The 23695-nt window shown below is 38.0% G+C and overlaps 1 protein-coding gene across 1 annotated transcript in view; it reads right to left on the minus strand.

Annotated features, from left to right (window-relative positions):
* Positions 1-23695, minus strand: part of Ptprz1 (protein tyrosine phosphatase receptor type Z1) — a 181425-nt gene that overhangs the window by 58254 nt on the left and 99476 nt on the right. The window contains exons 7-11 of the mRNA XM_032906900.1: positions 21990-22147; positions 21696-21846; positions 10403-10587; positions 9282-9408; positions 2434-2480 (exon numbers count right to left, since the gene is read on the minus strand). Of these exons, the coding sequence (XP_032762791.1) occupies positions 2434-2480; positions 9282-9408; positions 10403-10587; positions 21696-21846; positions 21990-22147 (668 nt within the window). The remainder of the gene's footprint in view (positions 1-2433; positions 2481-9281; positions 9409-10402; positions 10588-21695; positions 21847-21989; positions 22148-23695) is intronic.

Below are 23695 nucleotides of genomic sequence, written 5' to 3' on the forward strand. Positions count from 1 at the left end.
TGACGGTGGTTTTCTACCTGGGGAGGATCTACTTTTCATTTCAATACCCAGGACTTAAAAAATCCTCATGGATACAGTCCACACAGTTCTCTGTTTCTTTTGTTCACACACGAAGTATAAGAGCAGACGTTATTAGGAAGTAGACAGTGGATGGTTGGGCAATATTCTCAACCCATCTCCAGGTCACATTGTAGAAAAACACACTATTTAATGCATCTGTTCTGACCTGACCATATGCTATGAGAGTTGATATCAATAGGATGCAATATTCTGACTTGTACAGTTAAATTGGCTGATCAGGGTACTTGGACCTATCATTTTTTTCTATCATTTTAAGGCCCACGTATGTCTGACTCCTTTCCCTCAGCAGTGAAAACGGTGTTCTAGTTTTACTTTATAAAATGGTATTTCTGTTTCTTTGGATGCTACTGCCATGGGACCCACAAATACTATAGATTTTTGTTTTTTGTTTTGTTTTGTTTTTTAAATAAATCCTCTTTTTCTTCCAGGTCACAAACTTCCTCACAAAGAAAACTTTTAAGTTCTACTGTGTCTTCGAACAGGTCTTTTTGTCTATGGACTATATAATTCTTTCCCTTTATTTCCTGGTTCTCCACAATTTTCCATGCTGTAGGGCTAGGAAATAGGAAGTAAGAGAGTGAGAATATTGTCCAGGAGCCTTGCCACCCATATTGTCATCACAGGATGGCCCTCTCCCTCTACCCAGGTCACAGCATCTGCTGGAAGACAGTCTGTATACTTTATCTCTGACTTTCAGGTGTGGGTAGAGCAAACAGTCTCTGACAGCTGTAGAAAACCGCCTCCTCTAGACATCCATTCACCTTCTCATGCGTCTTTGAATAGAATTTTTTATTAAATCAACTTCAGTGAGTACACTTGGCCATGACATCTGTTTCTGGTTGGAACCTGGGCAGACATGCTGGGTTATTTCTCCTCCTCCTGTGGAGGAACCTTTAACTACAACATGACAGACCGTAATAGATATAATCTGAAAACATTGCAGTTTACTTCTCTACCACTTGTGTTTGCAGAACTCACAGTTGGTGACACTTAAGTAACATCCCATATACGTATATGTGTATGTGTATAGGATGTATATGAATATGTATATACGTTAGCATCTCTAATGTTATACTGGGAGAATTTATAGCTTATTCACACAATTAAATGCTATAGTAACTTTAACACTGTAGTTTTATATAAAAAATTGCTTGTAATTAGCATGGGGAGATTTCAAACAACTTTTGTAAGCATCCCCTGAGATCACTTTAGTGTCAATATTAATTCAGAATAAAAATAAATAGGGAATTGGAATTATGGTGATTATAATGAAAAGTAATTACCGACTGTATTTCATACACAATGGAACCTAAACAACATCATTTACTAAATTACTAAAGCCAGGGGCTTGCTTTAGTTTATCAGATAAAAAAAAAGAGTTGATTTAGCCGCAAGGCAAACATTTTTTCTTCTTTTGATTTGATTCTGTAATTTTAGTAATTTCAATTGTAAAACTGACTAGTAATTTTAGGCATTATTTACACACAGGTGGACATGAACAATGTGACCACACACACAAAGCTATCCCTAGATAAATTGTGTGAATACTTGTAATATAGAATAAGTATTTGGGTAAGACAATCCATTGTAAGAAGGACCAGTCATAGATAGGTCGATCACTGAGGTAGGTAATTATATATGTAAAATGATAACGTGATTTCAATTCATACTGGATACTGGCATTAGTTGTCACGTTTTCTCTGCTCCTACACAATTTGCACATATTCTTATATCTATATAATTTAGGGTACGTGGTTTGAAAACACAGTTTCAGTTGTGATGAACAACACATTTGCAGTTAGATTGAAAGACACATTCACTCAACTCTTTTCTCTCATGTCAAATTGTAAGATGTCGTTAAAATGTTTATATTCTCATATGTTTACTTCACTGTGCTAGAAATGCATGCTTTCTATGAATAGCTCAAATTAAAAAATATTCTGTTTACAACCTTGTTCATATTTATTATGAATCCATCAGTCATTGATTATTTATAAACTGTAGCAATATTAAAAGTTAGGACAATATTGCTAGAAAAGATTGAATGCTACCAAGTTCCAATATAGCTATAGCTTATACGTACAATTATTTGTAAAGTTGATGAATTTTTTCATTATAACTATTGTTCTGGTATTACACTAATCAAACACCTTCCAAGTTTTTCACAAATCATATATATATATATATATGTATATATATGCACATATATATATATATGTGTGTGTGTGTGAGACATTAAAACATAGCAATTAATCCAACAGTAAATCATAAAACAATATCTAAAATCCAAGCAATAATTCTAGATAGGCTTTTAACTTTTAAAACATTGAAATATAAAAATGGCTATGATACCTTGATTATTTCTTCAGTTCCAATTAATTCAGGAAAGAGGTCAAGTTCTAAAAAGTTAAAAACAATATCGTTAATGGTTTTAATTCAACTCCTGAAGCCTCATAGGCTCATCTTTGGGTGGAGAGAGAGAGAGAGAAAAAATTAAAAGAAAACAAAGAAGTCACTGCTATTCAAAATATCTCAAAGTAAAAGTGTCAGATTCTAGTTTCAAAACCACAGTCAAACTGGAGACAACACAAGGAAGTGATGTGTGACAACATTTACGTTGATTTCTACCTTCTGCTCAGATGGTCTTTCCAGATCCCACCCCCATCCCTATGAAAGCAAAGAAGGAGAAAAGACGGCACAATAGTGAAAAAATTAATAGCCAAAACGAGCCCAATTTCTTATCTGTTTATCTTCAGGGCTGATAGAAATAGAACTGAGGAATGACTGGGACTTTCTAGGCACTTGGCCAGGATTAATTTTCTGATTTGGCTAATTTCCTGAAGTTCTTCTGATTAATGGCCAAGCCATCCATTCGTGCTCATTCGTGCTTGTAGTTATTTGAACACAGGAGCCTGCACCATGCAAGAAGGAGACCTTATTATCAGTATGCTCCAGGCTGACCACAGAGAAACCTAGAGGGAAAGATTTTATGTGGATTTTTCCCCAAGGAAATTGAACTAGTAGCATTTAGACTACTGTAGAGAACTCTTGTCACTGTGTTCATTCAAGTCTGCATTTTATTTTCCCAAACCAATTAGAATCAATGGATTTTTATCATTGCCTAAAAGAAAAAAAGACCTGTTAGCAAATGTTAGAACAGGCTGAGAGCACAGTGATGTAGCTCAGTGCTTGAGTGCTTGCTGGAAAAAGATAAAGGTTCTTGGTGTCCAGAAAGGAATCTAGCACACTGACAAATTACCGAGAGCTGGTGGATATTTCTCAGGTAAGCGTCTGGGTTATCCAGAAGGGATAAGCACAGTAGTAGTGAGGGCTTGGGGGAACTGCTATAATGTTATTTTTCTTATGTTCAGGCTTTTCTGAAACTGCACTCCATTGGCATCTCCATCTTGAGGTTGCTTATGCTCCATGTGTAAGTCTTTACACAGTATGTACATCTTCTAAAGAAATCCCATGGCATAACTGAACAGACATTAATGCATCCTATTTTGACTTTCCCTTCAATATAGACTATCATGAGTTGATTCTTATCACCAGAAACTCCTTGGGTATTAATAACTATAACATAAAAGCCATGGTTGGGCACATAAATTCTGTTTAGAAGAAAAATCACATAATGTCTACAAATGTCCTCAATTCCTAAGATTTCCTTGCTATCCTTAAAAGCTTAGCTATTCTGAAGGTAATTACCCTCACTAGTTTTCTCTGCCATCAAAGTGAAAATTTTCACTTGAAATACTCCTAGACTTAAGTGAAATTCTCATTTTATTCATAGGCTGTTTGACTGTGAGAAAGTTGGGCCAATTTTTCTATGGATCAGTTGTTCTGTTCTTATGTAATCATCTCCCCATGTCTTCTTTTCAAGCTCTTTAGTCATAATGGGTCCAAGTTAAAGTAATTTCAATTTTCTCAAACACCTGAGTCTTTGCAACCCTCAAGAAAACCAACACGTGGGAAATTTATAACATGCAATGCACCGTGGCCAAAACAACTTACTCTTCTGAAAGCTATAGCCAGAGTAGAAAAGTCTATGTGTGTAGTAATCTTCAAATTCAGTCCATGAGACACTTCCTGGGCTTCCCAGAAGCCCTGTCTTCTCCTCTGCTTTGAACTATTTTAATTATAATAAAGGCAGACTATAATAAAATATTTTTAACGATGCCTGTGTTGTATTTTTTCACCTGCATAAAACTCCACAATTTTATTTCATTTCAGCATGCATCAGGAGATGTTTCAGATTTTTAAGGCTGTTTACCATCATCTGACCACAGATTCTAATTATTTCATTTATTTGACAGAGTTGGAGAGAGGCTTCATATAAACATTCTCAGTGTGTATTGCATTTGATAGACTTTACCGTTTACGAGTGAGCAATGTTAACTATATGAATCATGATTCTCCCAATGTGAAATGTGTATACTAATTCAACCACACTACCCCAGAGTCTGAGTGACTACTGTTGTTTGTGAGTTTGCTCTTTTCTGCAACAAACAAGCCTTGTCTGAACAGCCTTAGGCTCTGGAGGAGCCTGAGTGACCTCTCAATCCCATGTCAGTCTCTTGGATGGGGACCTTAGGAGCCTTCACATTGCTAAGTATGAACTCTGTTTGGAAGATCTTGACTTTGGTTTCCAACTGGATTCAGATCATTTTAATAGAAATCCTTGGGTTTCATAAATAGGACAATTCTATACACCATGTTTCCTTTAAAGATTCTGAAGAAGTTGCACTTCTGAGTATGAAGGATTAAAACCCCCACATCCAAAGTAGAGCTGAACAGCAACAGCTCTCATATTCATCTCCCCTTGCTGGTATTTTCTTGAAAAACAGTAGCTGACATTTTAATAATTGCCAGTTGACTTGGGTATTTACTGATAAATAAAAAAAAAAAGTTTACAAATGACCTTGGTTTATGAGTATCTTCACTTCAGCAAAATAGGTTCCAAGAAGGCTGAGAAAAAACATATGATAGCAAACTTGTGTCTGTGTCCTATTTTATTTTTTCAGTGGATACTTACAAGTGACATTTGTGTAATAGCTGAACAGATGCGGGTGACGTATGCTGTTTCCAGGCACATGCACTCTTATGTATACTTAAAAGTGATACACTGGCAGACCATTAGGACCTTAATATTTCATAATACAAAGAAGCAACAACTGATAAAGGTGGACAGCAGTGTTATTTAATTGTTTGAAGGTAAGCCAAGTTTTACAGTGCAAAATGAAAAAGTAATGTAGACTCCAATTGCTTCAATGTGTAATTTAAAATCTAATGGTTCCATAGCATTAGTAGCATGGAATGATGCAGGAGGACCAACGACAGAGGCAGCAATGCAGCAACACACCATGGAGACAAATTGCAAAGCACATGGTGCATGGAGACTCAAGCGTGTGGGCTTATTCTGTCATGCACTTACATTTAACACATACAGTTATTAAAACCTTAAAGCCTATATGTGAAAGTGTCCTCTATATTGTATAACCTTCATCAGAGAAGAGAATTAAACGTGCTTATGTTATAATGAAATAAATATACTCATGAATTATTCATTTGTAAAGATAATTTCCCACCATGTCTCTTAAAAGAATACTTCTTCTCAACACTAAAAAGGTATCCCTGAAACTTTTCAAATTGTTTTTCTTAATATGAATTTATGTGTGCATTTTAAGATAGCGCTTGAAATCGAACTTAATGGATATTAGTGTCTATTAATATTGTTGTGAGTAGTGACAAGTAACATTAGGATGTGATAAAGTTGTAAAATTATTATTAATTTAAATGCACAATTTCGTCAACTTAAAAAGGTAAAGAGTAGATTGAGAAGACTGACTTTTCCTTAGCTATTGAGCGATTACTTGAGATCCGTGCAATTGCGAGGGTGATTACTTATTTTCCTCTTCATTTCATTTGAACAAGATCAATAAGCTATACAGCACTTAGAAAACAGATTACTTTAAATAAAAACAGAATAATTCAATGCTATGTTTCATCACATCACCAAGGAAAAGCAGTGCCATGCTAAACAGGATGAGAGGGTCAACCTAACACGTTCCTACATTAGCCACAAAAATAACAAGACTCACTTATTAGAAAGCAATTTATTTTGCCCACTTAGAAAGTAACATCATGGTCCAAACTGAGATATGTTTACTATAATAATATTTAAGCTAATGTGAATTGTAAGCAAGTGAACTAAAACGCAGCCTTTAAAATCAGGGATAGACATCTAAAAGAACTAAGGTTTTCTTCATAGTTAGTATGAAAATTCCAAGCGTGAAATAAACTGGTTCTTTGATAAAGGGAGTTTTTGATGGGAAGAATTAGGGAGTAGTCTACCTACTATGTTCATTTGCTTGGGTTCTTACATTATCCAGGCAAATGCCACCCTCTAATAAAGCACCAACACTGTCCGAAACACTTTAGGGGACTAAGACATCCATGGAGATTAAATGGTAGTTCCGACCTAGTGTCCCATCATGGAAATGTTCAACAGTGTCCCGATCCTTTGAATAAATAGAGATTCAGTTGTAATACTGATTTTGTACAAATAAAAACATACTAAAATAATTAGCAATGTGCCAACACAGATTCATTCTTAAAACAAAGCACTCAGAGATAAGTTTATACGGAAGACATCCGTCTGATCCTCTTCATATGCAATAAGCATCTCAAAATGGACAAAAGAACAAAAATTTTCAAAAACTTAGACATGGTGACATAGTCACCAGTGTAGAACAGGATTAAGGAGGCAATCCATCTGACAAATGCCTTGGGATCTGCTTTAGGGACAGAGATGAGAGTGATTTCACTAAGGAAGATAGTTATGTGAACGTGCCCTATATAATTCATACTCAGGTGCAGCAACAGGCGCAGGAGAATTTTCATATAATGCATGCTGGTCTATTTATATACGCCTGTCCAGCTTGGACAATGCTATCCTGTTACTGATATTGATTTCTGGATAGACACACATGGGGGAACTTTGGGAAAAGCTGTTATTCCCTGCAACAAAATGACATAAAATATAAGTGTGGTCAGTTCCTGTGAGTCTCACCTTTAAGATTGAGCATTTCCATTCTGAAACAACCCAATTTTGAACATAGAAACCCTAAGTAAAGGCAACAGGAAAAACGATCATAGAGAAGCCATGAGGCAAAACATTTAAAACCAATGATGCCATCACAGGCATAAGCCATCGGTGGACAAGAGCTTGATGGGCGTTGTAGCGTTTGGTTGAGAAAGGAATGAATGTGATATTCAGCGGTCAATCACACAAGGTGAGGAAGCATGCTCATCCTGTGAGCTCACATTGGATTAAACTCCTGTTACAGCCTTTACATAATGAAAGCAAGGCATTCTCCCCTCTGCACACAAAACATTAACTATTCATTGATATTAAAAACTTGTAAGCATTGTAAGCATTCATGGCTTGAATCATGAGAGGGATGACCAAAGAACATTTATGTATGCATGCGTGCATTTATGTGTTTACATTTATTATGATGTATATCCATATATACATGTGCACATACACACATCAATGCTAACACTTGAAAAACTTTCAGAAACAAAAGCAAGGCTATGTAAATCTGCGAATGTCTATATCTTGATTTGTTTATTGCATATGTTTGAGATCAAAAGATTTTCCCTTAATCTTTAGAAAGATAGCATGCAGATAAACACAATTAGAAACAACGTTTGTTTCTGTGAAAATAAGACTGGTATTAACTTAAGGAAGGGAAAAGCATCCCCTGGATCAAATTATAAAAAGTGGAAAAATATTTAAAGTAAACTTTGAGATGCTTTGTATAGATATTTGAAAATACCTGTCACGGTCCTAGGATGGAGTATACTTACTACATGCTTTGGGGGCTGGAAAGGAAATAAGTACAAATGAAATTAAAACAACTCTTACGTTTACGTCTCAAAGAAGTCTCAATATCCACTCATCCATTCCCATTTAATGACTTTTGCAAACACAAATAAATCTTGTTTTCCTTATCTTGCATGTATTAAAATTTTGGAATTAATAATAAATTTATGGATTGCCTCGTGTGTTAAAACTTTGGAATTAATAATAAATTTATGGATCGTCTCGTATTGGGTTTGCTAAATGCCAAGCCTCTTGGGAAACCAGATATAATGGAAGGAACTTTCCCCTTCATTCAAAAGGATGTGAAGTCAGTCTATGCTTAGATTTTTGGAGAACTCTCCATGCTGGTTTTGACGTTGGCTGCTCCTGTTTTCACTCCCACTGATAGTGAATATAGGTGCTTTCCCTACATTCTCACCAGCACTGGCTGTTCTTCCAACCCCCACCATGAGGAAAGCCATTCTGATTAGGGTGAGATGGAATCTCAGACAGAGTGCTTTTAATTTGCATTTCCCTGATGGCTAAAAATGTTGAACACTTATTAAAATATGTATTGGGCATCCATCTGTTTTCCTTCCTTCCTTCCTTCCTTCCTTCCTTCCTTCCTTCCTTCCTTCCTTCCTTTCTTTCTCTTTTCCTTGTTTTTAGAACCCTTCCCTTAGTTTGCTGTACTACATAACACATACACATCGATTGCTGCTATTCAAAGCGCACTATGACTGTTCACAATAGCAGCAAAAGGGACCACTCTAGATGTCCATCAGCAGATGAAAGGCTGACAAAGAAATGTAGTACCTATACCCAACAGAACTGAAATCACTCATTACAAAAATATCATGACAATGATGTGAAAATTGTTGAAGCTGGAAAATAGTGTGTGAGGCTAAGTAACCCAGACCGCAAAAGATAAAAACTGTATTTTTTTTTTCATTCACATGTGAATCTAGAGTTTAGATTTAGGTATGCGTAGGGATAGGTAAGTACAGGTCATAAAAATAGAAAGCAGTCCATGAGAGGGAGGAAAGAGGGAGTGTGTGTGTGTGTGTGTGTGTGTGTGTGTGTGTGTGTGTGTGTATTCCTATGAGAATATACATGACATGGAAGCAGAGAAGGGCAGGAATGAGACCAGGGAAGGAAGGGGCAGAGAAGAGTTTTGAAGATCAACACAAGCAAGTATGTATGAAAAGGATGCTAATAAAAAAAAATAAACTTCATAGAAACATTTAAACACAACAAAGCCAGAAGAAAGCATGTGTTCCCCATAACCAAATAGCTCAGAAGGTAGAAGGGCATCTCGGGAGGCACTCACCAGCATCCTCAGTAGGCATGTCGACTATCAGTTGGTCACTGTACTTTCCATAAAGGCCATTAGAGCATATGGCCACTATTTGGAGCACGTAACTCATGTTAGGTATTAAGTTATTGAGAATGGCACCCTAGAAGAAAATGGTATTCTCAGAAAACTATTAACAGTGAAAAATTAATCCTGACTATTCCTGCCTGCATGCAAGTGCATACGTGTGTTCACATGTATGTGTATGTGCACATGTGTGCTCACGAAGCAGTAAGTTATTTTCTTTATAAATTGTGAGAGGAAATATTTGCTCCCTTATTCAGTTCTCCTAGTTTATTTTCTCTATATTCTAGAAAAATGAATTTAAGAGTAGTTAAATTTTTATCTATTTTGTCCATATGCTATCAAACATATAATAAAGACAGATTTATTAAAGTGGGTTCCCGGGACCTGTCTTGCCGCCTGAATGTAGAGCTCAGAGATTTCCTGGTGTGGCGGTGTCTTCCTATACTTGCATCCAGATGAGAAGTTGCTAACCCTTCCCTACCAAGTCAAAGTCTGTGGCCCAAACCATGATGTTTGGCTCACAAAAGGATTCTGAACTGTATTTTCTGTAATTCACAGAATGGCTAAGAGGGTCTTTTATATTATTCTGTCCTCCAAGTCATGACCCAGTTGTCACTTTACATATGTCATCTAGAAATTTGATGCAAAGCAAAAGACTTTTAAGTCTGCTACCTGTTTTTGTTTTTGTTTTTTTTTTTTTTTTTCTTGAGATAGTATAGCGTACACAACATATATAAGGTGAGATTCTTCGGCCAAATGTGAGGTTTTAATTAGAGTACTTAATTATTCTTTACATTACCTTATTTGTAAAGGAGGGGCACACTAATAATGCCCAAATGCCCAAGTTTTCCAAATGTATCCACCTTCCAACATGGTGTTGACAGTGTCACGATCTCGTATTTAATTCTAACTACAGACAGACATTATTTCCTATGCCCATGTTCCCTGGGAACACCTTCACTCAAAATGTAAAGTGACCAAAGGTAAAAATACATAATTATTTGTAAGTTCTTACCTTGGAAGTCAAACTATAATGTTATCAGACAGAAAGTAATTCATCTTATAGTTACCAAGTCCTGATAGCCATCTGTTAAAAACTCATGCTTGGTTTGGTCGTTTCCCTCCAGCGGCTGGTACAGAACCGAAAACTTCTCAATCATTGTGTCATAAACAACCCGAGGCCTTTCCCATGTGACCAGAAGGCTGGTGTAATTCTCAGGGTCAGCTTGCACATTTTCTGGTTCTGAACTGCACACTTCAGGGGGAAAAAAATAAAAAGTAAGTCACTGGCATAGTCATCGTTGGCTTCCAGGATTTATATTAAGTAAAATGTTCTCTTTGAACATTTTTTTATTATATTTTAATTCAATATGAAGTAAGATATTATGTCTTTTTTGTCATGATACTTTCACTTGTGATGATTTTTTTGTACCTAATGTTGGATTCTGTTCATAAAAAGACGGTTACTGTGGCTCAAAGTTCTGGAGGGTAGAAGTCCTGGTTGAGGACCCCTTGACTATGATGCATCTTGATGAGAGTCTGTGGAGACCTCACTGTCCATATGGTCTTTTCCTCTGTCCTTATGACATCACCAGGATTCAGGAACAGGCGCTCCACCCACAAACCCAATTTCCACTTTCCAAAGTCCCACTTGAAAACACCATACTCTGATTATCTCCCGCCCTCTCAATCCCATTAGAATATAATAAGAACCCTAACTCCCTCCCTTTTCCTTTGCTATTGCCCAGAACACGGTTTTGAGAGCATTTGACATGGACATTCATTTTTAGAAACATCAAGATAGGAAATCTGCAAACTCACGGTGTCTGTATATGCCTTGTTTGAGACTTGATGAACATATTTAGCTCAGGACTTCGAAAAAAGAAAAAAAAAACCAACAACTATAAAACATGGCCTATATTTGGATATGTTTGCTATTCGAGAAATAATTCAAAATTCCCAACCCTAGAAAGCCATATCATAACTACAACCATCAATCTGGCCTTTTTGAGAACTGGTGATTAAAATCCATCTCTGGCATCATTAAAAGATTAAATAAATAACACAGGAAATTTGGATATTTGTCTCATGTGGAAATAATATTGTGAAAAAAATTTCAAATCTTCTTAAAATAACTTTAAGATCACCATGGCTTGGAACTGAGCAAAACTTCAGTCCTGTCAGGAGCAGTCTTGATGCTCTGCAGTGTGTACAGATATGTGATAAGCTTAGGGTAACTTACACAGGAAAAGTTAGATCCCACAGACAGAGAGAAAAGTCTCTCAGGACAAAGATGAATTGACGAACTAACTGGCTAAAGTCACCCCCATTGAGTCCTGGGAGCCTCCAATCAAAGAGCAGACACAGGATGATGGGATATACCCCTCCCTCCCCAGCATATATGTAGCCGAGGATGTACCTAATCCTGTACAGACTTGATGCTCGAGGAAGGAGGATGGGGTTGGGGGGAGGGGTGACCGCTCTTTCAAAAGCAAAGGAGAGGAGGAATGGGGTGAAGAACTCTGGGAGGGGGCAACATTTGGAATAAATAAAATAATTAGAGAGAGAGAGAGAGAGAGAGAGAGAGAGAGAGAGAGAGAGAGAGAGAGAGAGAGAGAGAGAGAGAGAGAGAGAGAGAGAGAGAGAAAGACAGAGAGAGACAGAAAGACAGAGAGAGAGAACAAACTCACTGGCTGGGCACTGTTTTCAAGGGATATATGAAACTACAAAGTTGTGTCATGTAAGTCTGTAGGTGTCTTAGATAAATCAATTCCCATGGGTAAGAAATTTGAAAATATGCCAGCAGCCTTTTCAGAATGTGATCCTAATGGATTTTTTTTTCTTTTGTCTCTTCTAGTTTGTAATTCATCTCATAAACACATGAGGGCAACCGCGACTAAGAGTTCCCTGCACAAGTAGGCTGCCTTAAACACGGTATTAGCAATTTAGCAGATCAACGCTGTGCTTGCCGCACTACATTAATTACTCACAAAATACAAGCAGGTGTTCCGAATGAATACAGGGATACATTTGAGGTTTGTTTCTGCAAACAAGTATGCTATTTTTTGTTTGGAGGGGTAGTTAGAGTGAGGTGTTCCTTTGAGGTGGGAATGGATGGGTGGGTGGGAGTGCACCCTCTCAGAGGTGAAGGGGAGGGGTATGGGGTGTGAGGCTCATGAAGGGGGAGCCAGGAAGGGGGACAACCTTTGAAACGTAAATAAATAAAATACTTAATAAAAACGTTAAAAAGAATAAATAAAATATTCTTTCATTGTGAAAAAATGTGAACTCAGACCAAAAATATATTACCTTAGTTATGTTTAGACTATGTGATATAATGCTATCCGTGACTGTTCTGTGATTTTCCACCAGATGGCAGAAAACCATCAACCAATCTCTAAATAAAGGCAGCACTTAAGCTATCAATGGAAAACTGAGATCATCTCCTTCTTCCTGGTAGAGGGAGTGCACCTGTGGAAGGTATGAGGAGGATTCCTGGCAATGTAATTCACAGATCTTCTCCTCTAAAATAAGTCCCTCTTTCTGGAGCAAATGGATACAGTAAAGTGACAGACATTCTGTAAGACGTGCTCTTTAAAATTCAGTTAATTTAATGAGGCACACTAAACAGAAAGGTCTTAGAAAAGTAGGAAAGTGTTACTTGGGATACACCCACGACATTTTTTTTCTTGTTAAGCTTATTTTTTAATTGGATAGTTTTATTTACATTTCAAATGTTATTCCCTTTCCAGGTTTCCTGGACACAAGCCCCCTATCCCATCCTCCTCCCCTCCCCAACCACCCCCCTTCCTGCCCCCTGACATTCCCCTACACTGGGGGTGTCCAGCCTTGGCAGGACCAAGGGCTTCTTCCATTGGTGCCCAACAAGGCCATCCTCTGCTATATATGCAGCTGGAGCCATGGGTCAGTCCATGTATAGTCTTTGGTACACTCACAGCATTCTTATCTAGCTTCTCTGGCTTGTCCATTTCTGTCTGATCTTACTGGTGACAAAAAGGGATGCTTCAGATATTAACCATCTGGGTCAATATGAAATGAGAATTTTCAAAGGAAGTCATATTTCTTTGATGTCAGGTTTTCATTTCCTAGCTATCTTACTTATGAGTAATATGGCTATATTAATTATTTCAACTAATTATATTGGGCTTATCTATTTCTCTTTTATTTTTTCATTCTTCTTTCTCAACTATTTGCAGATCATCACCTTCTTAACCACTCCATGTCATGTTTTCTCTCTCTTAGAATTGTGAAGGCCTGTTTCTGTTGACTGATTACGCCTGAGCCTGGGACCTGTCTTAGAAGTAGTACAGTGCACAGTGTCACTCATTAAGAAAACCGACATTATTTTTCCTAGCAGTTTTCTGTTGGCAATAGATACTTGGCTAGAAGTGGGATTCATGCTCATTTGCACTCCTTTAGACTGGGATTTTGTCTGGCTCAAGTTTGTGCAGGTCTTGTGTGCACTGACACAGTCTCTGTGGGTTCTTAAGTGCACCTGCTCTTCTGGGGCTGAAAGACTCTGTTTCCTTATGGCCCTGACTCTCAGAATCTTTCCTCTTCCTCCTCTGCATAGATCTTTGAGCCTCAAGTGAACAGTGTGGCAGAGCCATCCTATTGAAAGCTAGGCATCCCAAAGTCTCTTGTGCTCTACAAGTCGGCCACTTGTAGATTTCTATGTTAATTGTCATGCACTACAAAGAAAACGTCCAATGCAGGTTGAGTCATTCACTGGTCTATGCATATGACGATGTGTCTTAGGAGTTGTACTATTGCTATATTTATTTAGCAGAATAGTATAAATAGACTTTTCCTCAGGGGCCAGGGCCTATCTAGCTATAGGTTCCTGGTCTTGTTGACAGTGTAGGGTATGGATGAGTCCCATCTTGTGGAGTGGGCCTTAAATCCAGTTTGTAAAAGGTGGTTGATTACACCTGTAACGTTTGTGCCACTATTGTACCAGTGGGCCTATCTTGCAGTTACGTCATTATTGTAACTCTCAGGATTCAGAGCTGGGTGAGAATGATGATTACTTTTCTCCTTTGGTACCTTCAAGCAATATGAATGCGTGCCAGAGGGCTGAAGCTTTCAGTCGAGTACCAGCTAGATTCCTCTATATTCCATGACATAAGCACACGGCATCTTCAGCAATAGGATCTTACTGTTAAAGTCTGGCGTGTAATCAATAGCAATGGCTATGACCCATAAAGTTTAGAAATCCTATCAGACCCTGCTAGTGAGCCACTCAAAACGATGGAATTCATTCTTAATTCTTGGTTAATTGGTAGCATACAATGTCCAGTTGGAGTTATTGTCACCCCCTCATAATATGGTTACTCAATTTAACCTCCTTTTAAATAGGTATGTATTTTAAGAGGCTACTATACTACTAGGCTTCCATAAGCCTTTTTAAAAATAAAAATGCTTCCCTTCCAAGGAAGATTTCCCCTTGGCTTACTAACTCACCTCTATGTGTTGTGAATCAAATACATCTTGAGCTTTATTAAATAAGAACATTATTTTTTAAAATATCCCTTTTATTAATTGATAACCAATAATTTAGTAATATAAGCCTTTAGCTAATATATTATTTTTATTTTAAATTACATGAATATGTAGCGTATGTGTCTCTGTGTGGAGTTGTACACATTCCTTGAAGGCAATGGTACAGTCTAGAAAAGAGTGAGGACGCTCTACAGCTAGAATTGTAGGTGGCTATGAGCAGACCTTCACTGGACTGGGAACTGAAACCAGGGCCTCTGCAAGCCTATTAGGCACTCTTAGCAATGGGTTCTTGTAATCACTGAATAATTTCTCCAGAAATTTGGATAATTATTTTAATAGAAATAAATAAACTCTACTCAGCCAATTATTTGGGCTGAAAGTCTAGAATTCCTTTTTAGATCAGTATGTATTTAGATATTAAAAATGCTAACACAAATTTAAACAGTAAGAGAATTATAATTTCCATGCATGGGTCTCATCAACTGTACTGGAAGCAAATGCTGCCGTTCATTTCCACAAGTTACACTCAGTCTGGATCATAGCTATCCATTCGCTAAGCAACAGTGGCTGAAACAGGGAACCTGGTTCATGAAGAACATACAGAGTTCTAGAAAGTACTTAAGTGCCATTCAGAAGTGAAGGGGCTTCTTACCATATCAACTTTATCAGAGACCCATATCTGTTCTGGATTAAAATCAGACCCAATCTTCCACCCAGGTTGGTTCTGGTTGCTACTGGCATGTAGGTGCAGCTGTTGTTCCTGCCTGTTGGAAGCTCCTCCCTGTCATAGATTTCTAAGACTGGCGTTCAGAAAGCTTCATGTGTCTTTAGTTTCTAAATTTTAGACTTCACTCATAGAGAAATGCTCAACAAACCAGAACCACATAAACAACTGTTACTTGGGCCACATGGGATTCATCAAAAGCCACCTATATCCACTTAAGTTCATAGAGTGTCATGTTTAGCTTGCATAAAGGTCGGCAGTTAATTAGTTGTTATTTGTATGGAAGAACTTGTACTCCATTAAGAAAGAACTACAAAATTGTCAATCAAAGTTCTGAGTATCTTGAAGGCAAAGGGAAAAGGCAGGGAAAGAAAAGATGGCAGAAAAGACGTGGAGGAGAAATACCAGTGACCTTTTTGGTTGTGACAAATCTCTGTTTACCAAGAGGGCACAGCTAAGTTTGAGTTTTCTCTGGCCTTCCTTGTTCTAGGGTGTGTCCCGAAACACGTGGAGTTTGCCAGGAGGGAGGGAGCATATTCTGAGTTGCATGAATTACAGCTAAAAATGTAGAAAGGTAAGGAAGTTCAGGCGGGTGTGCCTAGGGCAGACCCATCATTTGCTGACTGTGCATGTAGATATACTTCACGCTCTTCTCCAGGGATTGAGAACAACTTTATCAGCAGTTTAATTTGTACTGCATGATCGTCTGAGAAGTAAATGATTTTTTTTTCTTTCCTGACTATAATTGGAGCTAGTCCTATCTAGGTGTGATGCTAAAACCCACTATTTACAGCTACTGACTTCCCAGAAAGCAGGGTTGCTAATGTATAATTCATAATGACATTTCCCAGGAATTGGTAGAAAATATCTTGTAGTTCATTGCCTTATGCTACATTCTTTGGATACATTATTCTACAGAGATACTCCCAACATGCTCTCTGTCTTGAAAAGCACACTATATTCTACTGCTTTTAAATTTTTTACATTACACTTATTATGGTGCTAGGGAACACTTGGAGTACAATCCACAATTATTTGAAATGCTCGCCATGCAAATTTTGCAGAGCTCTATTTCTTCACCGTGATTTCTTGTTTCTTCATGCATGCAACACATGACAACGATATCAGTCACCGAGTGTGTAGCTCACTCATCTAAGGTGTGGTAGTACCTTGCAGATTTTAGCTCACTTTGAGTCTTACAGCAGCCCTCTGAAGGGACCAGCTGTAGTCTCTCTTATTTTATGGGTGAAGACATGGTGGTTTATAATATCAACAACTTCATGATTTTTATGTCATCAAGTTACTGGTGCTGAGTTTGGAAGTCAATGCTCTCTGGTCTTTGAAGTTCAGATTGTGTGTTCTGAATGCTCTGCTCTTCAATGGGAGAGTCTTGCTAGTGTGCTAGGAGCAAGAAAGCATATAGTACTCGAGAGGATGGGAATAAACGTGAACCTCTCCTACTCTGTTCATGTTTAAACTGTTATCTACAGGACTTATTATTTAGAAGACAGCGTCTACTAAAGCCTTTCCAATCAGATGGTTCAACTACATTCTAGGATTCTTAGAATCTACAATGTCTACTTTATGATGCCCAAATGAAGTGCCTGTCTAAAAATGGTAGCCTCACATCAGAGCAGAAACGCAGAGCATTGACGTTCTGATGACATGAATACTGAGAGGCTGCTGTCAGTGTGAAAATGAGTATGGTCTGGGCTTTCGCCTCAGAGTGAACCTGGAAACAGGGAGTCACATGCTTTGTGCCATGATTTGGTATGTATGCTGAAAAGACACGTATCTGTGATGGATGTATTGAGAGCAAGGTTCTGACAATTTCTACCATTCTTTTTACTTCTGCTGCAGCCAAAATGACAATGTTAGATAGTTATAAAGGTCAAAAGTAAAAATAAAGTGAAAACCCTGAATGTCCAAGATTGAGGAAAAAATTCTTCTTTACAAATTTTCACTAAAGAATAGAATACTATATGACAGTTTAAATGCCTTCTTAGAGGTTCATTTAATATCTCTGTGTAACATATTTACCATTGTGAGGTGCAATGTTTTTGATTGGAGTGAAAAGACTAAAAGCACATTGAGCTTTCAGTGGCCAATTTTGAATGATGACATTAAGAAGTATTTTTAGTGTCTTCTGTGAGCTTACTCAGACTTTCTACTTTAACAAAAGCACCCATGAAATGCCTTCTTTTCAGAATAAATTTGATACAAATCAAAACCTGAATCTACCCTAAAATTGTTCTCAAATTCAGCTTCAAAAAGCAGAGAGATGGTCCATTCATTTTTAAAATAATTTTTAAAAAAGATTTATTTATTTATTATATATCTAAGTACACTGGAGCTGTCTTCAGACACACCAGAAGAGGGCATCAGATCTCATTACAGATGGTTGCGAGCCACCATGTTGTTGCTGGGAATTGAACTCAGGACCCGTGGAAGAGCAGTCAGTGCTTTTAACGATGGAACCATCTCTCCAGCCCAGCTAGTGTATTCATAATTAAGAGAACTATCATAAAGATGTATATGTTCAGCAAATGCAATAATAGTGAATGCTTCCTGAAATGCAAACTGCTGTGATAGAAGGAGAACAGATCCAGCTCATAAATAAATGCTCCAGTTCTAAATATTCCCAAGTCTCCCTTCTCAACTGCGGAGAGCATGCAGCTCACTCTTTTAAAATAAGTTCAGCAAATGCAAAGCATTATACAATGAGAATCTGTGAGATTAGTCTATAATTATCTTTATATGCTGAATACACACTATTGTCAAATATAATAACTGTTGCAACTGAATAGCGACAGAGTTCAAGTGAGGGGACCGAATAGATTCGCTGTATCTTTTTATCAGTCACCAAGAAAATGACTTCTTAATTTTATTATGACACAGATACTGTTTTTAAAATTAAAAATTTTTTGAAACTGTCTTTTTATCGTGAATGTGGACGGTATGTTATGCACTCCTTTGAAGACTTTGAGCATTAAAAAAAAAATCAAAGGATATTAAATAAAGAAGATCTTGGCTCTGCCTTGTCTGGAAATCTAAGGCTTCTCAACCCTGCTGTGCCCGTTGCCAGTAGCACGTGCTCTTTGCAGCCCCAAAGGCTAAGGAACAAGTGAACCTCAACCTTTCTTTAATTCTCTCTTTTGTTCCTCACTTATCAAGGGAGAAGAAGTCTGCACCCACAGGACAGTGGCTGTCCTTTATTCCATGACAGCGAGCCGTGACAGGTGAAAATCTACCAAGGACGTGAAGCATGTGACTAAGTTCTGAAGCGAGGCAATAAAAACGGCCTGACTGCAGGAAAAAGACCAGGATGGCTCGCAGAAAGGTCCCTTTGCAAGGATGGAGGAAAGGCTCGTTGAGTAAGACGGGGAAATAGAAGATCCCTCCAATTTAAAGGGATAGATCTATTTCCAATAGCACCCTTTCCTAGTTAGTAATGCCATTATAATTATTTTCAAACAAAATGACAAGTATGTGATATGCATCACTCTGTCAGCCAGGACAACGCTGCAACAGAGCTGTGGGGTAGTGAGGCAGCATCCAGGAGCAGCTGCCAGGAGTAAGAGTGATGCCTCCGTGTTCCATGTGCGAGCTGCCTGCCTTCCGCAGTAACCTCTTCACTGACTTATCGTAACTCAGGATACCAAGGGGAACGGAGACTGCAGTGAGTGTGTCCATCTGACCTTGTTTTTTAAGGTCATTGATTTTATTACAAAATTATATTCCTTTCGAAATATTAGGCAAAGTGGAAAGAGCTATGGCAGGCTTTAAAGTCGGAGACACCTGAGGTCAAATACTGACATCACCTCTTTCTAGCTGTGTAAACTGGGACAAATCACTCAGTGTCAGCTTCCCGAACTGTAAACCATGAAAATGTTGGCCAGCATCCTGAGCTGAGTGATGTGAGGCTTAAGTATAATACACTTAAGTATAAACAGACTTTGGTTCAAGGTAAGGGAGTGTTACCCAATAGCAGGTAGCTGTTATTGCTTGCTGTGGATACTCAATTAAGCCTTTAACTTAATTATGTAAACTATATTGCCCCGTGGCAATTCAGAACTACATGTGGGTTGCACACTGGACAGTGCAGAGTACACTTCTCAAGCATCATCATGCTTTTACTATATGGAAATTGATTCCTTCAGTCATGCAGTGAATATTCAGCGACTGGGCTTAGCTCAGAAATGCACATAAAGAGATAAAATACGTAGTTGCATCATGGGCTTAGAGGGCTATGGGAGAGTCATGAGCACAGGCAATTGCTATAGTCGGGTTGTTACTGAGAAGCACAAACTTGGGCATAATGAACAGAGACCAGATGAGCATTATTTACCTTAAACTTTCTGGTTATGATGTTACCTGAGAGTAGTCCTGTGCCTGGACAAATTCAGACATAGTGGGGATAAGAGACAGTCTCTGAGTGGAGGAATGTCTTGTGTGACTTTGAGAGAACAAGGAGTGAGCAAAGATGTAGACAGCAGGGAGTGGCCTGGGGCACAGAGAAAACTTCTTCAGTGTGACCTGTGAGAATGGGTTTCCCTGCTTCAGAGGACCTCAAAGAGTACAGTGGGAAAGAAGAGAGCTTGCTGATGAAGGGTTAGCATTGGTATCACTGAGCACCAAAGACCTATGTTAAGTGACAGATTATGATCTTATTCCTAAAGACCTGAGGTTCCTTCCAGAGTTTTGATAAGATGTGATTTAAAGTACAATGTAAAAGAAATAATATATATTAAATGTATTTATTCTTTTATGAGTTCACGGTAGCTGTCTTCAGACACACCAGAAGAGGGCATCAGATCCCATTACAGATGCTTGTGAGCCACCATGTGGTTGCTGGGTATTGAACTTAGGACCTTTGGAAGAGGAGTCAGTGCTCTTAACCACTGAGCCATCTCTCCAGCCCAGAAATCACATTTTTTAATTTGTCATTCTGTCTACTGTAGTTTAGAAAGGGAGGTGGTTTAGGTTCATTTCCATCTTTCTAATCAATTACCTATTATCGACTATAAAGACCATTAAAGACTTTGTTATGGCTATAGAAATTAGTTTTACCTGGAATCAAATTTTATTTTGAATGCTACTGTCACACTAGATATAGTTATTTGACAATGTTGTCATGCCTTCTGTTGGATAACAAACAATTCCAAATATAATATTAAAATAATAAAAGCATGAACATTAATGATTCACTTAAATTTAAACATAAATGATAACATGTAATTAAAAAAGAACTTGATTATTAAATTAATATCATTCATAACAAAAATTTAAGAGCAGGGCAGAATCAGAGAAGAGAATCTCGTTTGGGAAATCTTAATACCCCAAAATGAAGGCAACTTCAACTATCTCTACATGGATTGCTACAGTCTTATATAAACAGAAAGTTAGAAGTTATGGATACCTCTGGTTGTGTCATCTGGTAGTAAGGGCTTCTGATTCTGTGTCAGTCAGAAAAGGCACAAAACACACGCAAGGATCCCAAACACCCACCCCTTTTCTATTAGTTGGTTATGACAAAGATAAAGTTATTTCCCCCCAAAGAAGGACACCAAGGACATCTTTGTCTATGAACAGCAATTCAGTAGTACAGTAGGTTCTTAATTTTTGTCTTGGAACTAGCAACACAGGTGTGTGTACCACAATCTCAGGTTGAGATTCAGTTACTGTTTCTGTCTCCAGCTCAAACCCTCGATCATCCCTACCAGACATGAAACCCCAATGTCTGAACATCTTGGTTTCTTACTCCTCTTCTTTCTATAGCGTTTAGTCCAGCATATACTTTAAAGGGAATTTGGATTGCCTAGGTTGCTACGTTACCTACTGTCGTGGGATTAGGAAAACTTGCTTCTATTTAGCAGCTCTTATTTTTTTTCCCCTCGCCCGTAAAATATTCATAGAGGAAGAATGGAGTTTTTCAAATTCTCATTTGTAGATGTGGGAACCATGATTCGGGGCAGCTAAATTGCTCGCCTACAGCTAGAAAAGTTAATTTAAACCTTTCTAAAGCTGTGTGTGTCTTGTGCATTTTCCACCGCACCAGAATAACCATCTCTGCCGAGTCTGTGAGGGACGTGAAAAAATGATATTTCAATCCATACCTGCTTCATGAATCTCTTCCTTCCCAGTGTATGAGGAAAACACCTGCCTGGAAAACTTGTACTGTTGTTCTCGGAAATTGTTTTGTAAGTAATCCATCAACATGACATACCCGGACTGTTGCATTGTGAGAACTTCACAAAATACAGCCAGCTGGAAAGAAGACCAAATCATTTAACGCGCCTGCTTCAAAAGCTTCGGTAAATGCTCTAAACCGACACACGGCAGCAGAGCTACAAAATAACGCTTTCACAAATGGCTTCCAATCACTTCATTACGTGAACCTCTGAGAGTACCTGGCTTTCAGAGATGCTAACTGTATCCTTAAAAACAATCCATTCGACGGTGTCTGTGCAGGGAGGGGATGTCAGTGATCCGTTGTAAATGTAGTACTTGTCAGTGGAGTTTGGCAGGAGGTTCTGCAAGATGAACGGATCTAAGGCAGCCTGCTTTCCTGTGAAGTAATGAGACACAGCTCAGCTGGAATCCCAATGCTGGAACTTAGTTATTAAATCTGTTACAATTAATATATATATATATATATATATATATATATATATATATATATATATATATATATATATATATATGGAGGGGGGAGAGCGTGCTCAAAGGAAACCACATTCTACATATTGTCTTAAATATATCTTTGTAGATTGTTAGATAGCTCGTTTTCCAACATGATGCTGAAAAAAGATCATTTCATATAAAAAGACAAAGAAATATATGATTGCCTCAATAGAAATCAGCTACATCTTTTGAAAAAAAAATTCATTCTAGTTTACAGAATGAAAAACAAAGACCTATACTGCTGTTATAGATTAGTTTTGAAAGCCAAGAGTGAGCATTGGTTTAAGGGCAACTTCCTGAAAGCTTCCCCCAGAAATCAAGAATGAGACAAGGGTGTCTCAGATCATCACTTTTGTTTGATATTAAACACGATGAAAAGGGATCAATTAAGGGTGCTGATTGAACGGCCCCATGACTTCATCCCAGCAACTGCGGAGCTGAGGGAGGGTCAGGAGTTGGAGGCCTGTGTGGGTTACTTAAGGGGATGCTCTTTAACTTGGGGCTGGGGTGTTGAGAAAAGCTGTTAGGATTTAATGGGAATTGCCATGATCACAATTTGCAGACAGAGCATGGCTGTGCATCTGCAGTTCAGGGAACATCACAGAAGAGGAGGCAGAGAGATTTTAAGATCCAGAATACGAGGATGTTGGTTGGGAAATAGTCTCTCCTAGAAATGGCTGTAGGAAAAAGACTATAATGACGATAATATCAATGATCATGTTAACATGAAAGGAGGACAATTTCATGGACTCTTATCCCCAGACAAAGAACCACAGGCAGCCATGAGTGCTAGGGGATGGGAACAATAACCTTACCCTGGCTTTAGCTCCCTCATTAGTTGGCCAATGAAGAGTGGTGAGCCCTCAAAGGCATATACACACAAGCAACAAAGCACACTCATCAGGTTGTATTTATATGCATTTTTGCATACATACACATACATACACATACATATATACATATAGAGGTAAATGTGGGTAACAGTAATAATTAAAAAATAAGAAAAAGAGGCTATCAACTTGAGAGTGGAGGGGAACATGAGATGGCCTGGGGGAGATAAAGGAAGGAGAAGGGAAAAAGATGTAATTCTATTTCAATTAAAAACTATTTTTTTAGGGTTTTATTTAGGGCTTTCTAAATAAATATCCTCAAAATGGCTACCACTCCCACAGCAATTGCAAAATGAACTATGTAATCACTCTGAAAAATATTTTTAAAGGAAGCGGGAGACTGGGAAAACTCTTGGAAAAGTAATTAAGTGATTATTGTCGGGGAAATTGGGAAAATAAAGAAAGCCAAAGTGTGTTCAAGCCAGCATTCCTTGGACTCTGAATTCTTTGTAATTTCAAAATCAATACCAGTGAATGTTCCTCTGCTCTTTGTTGGACTCGTCTCATATATTAGGACATTTCCATTCTTTTAACACTTTGGT

The sequence above is a fragment of the Rattus rattus genome, chromosome 6 (genome assembly GCF_011064425.1).
Source record: "Rattus rattus isolate New Zealand chromosome 6, Rrattus_CSIRO_v1, whole genome shotgun sequence".
NCBI lineage: Eukaryota > Metazoa > Chordata > Mammalia > Rodentia > Muridae > Rattus > Rattus rattus.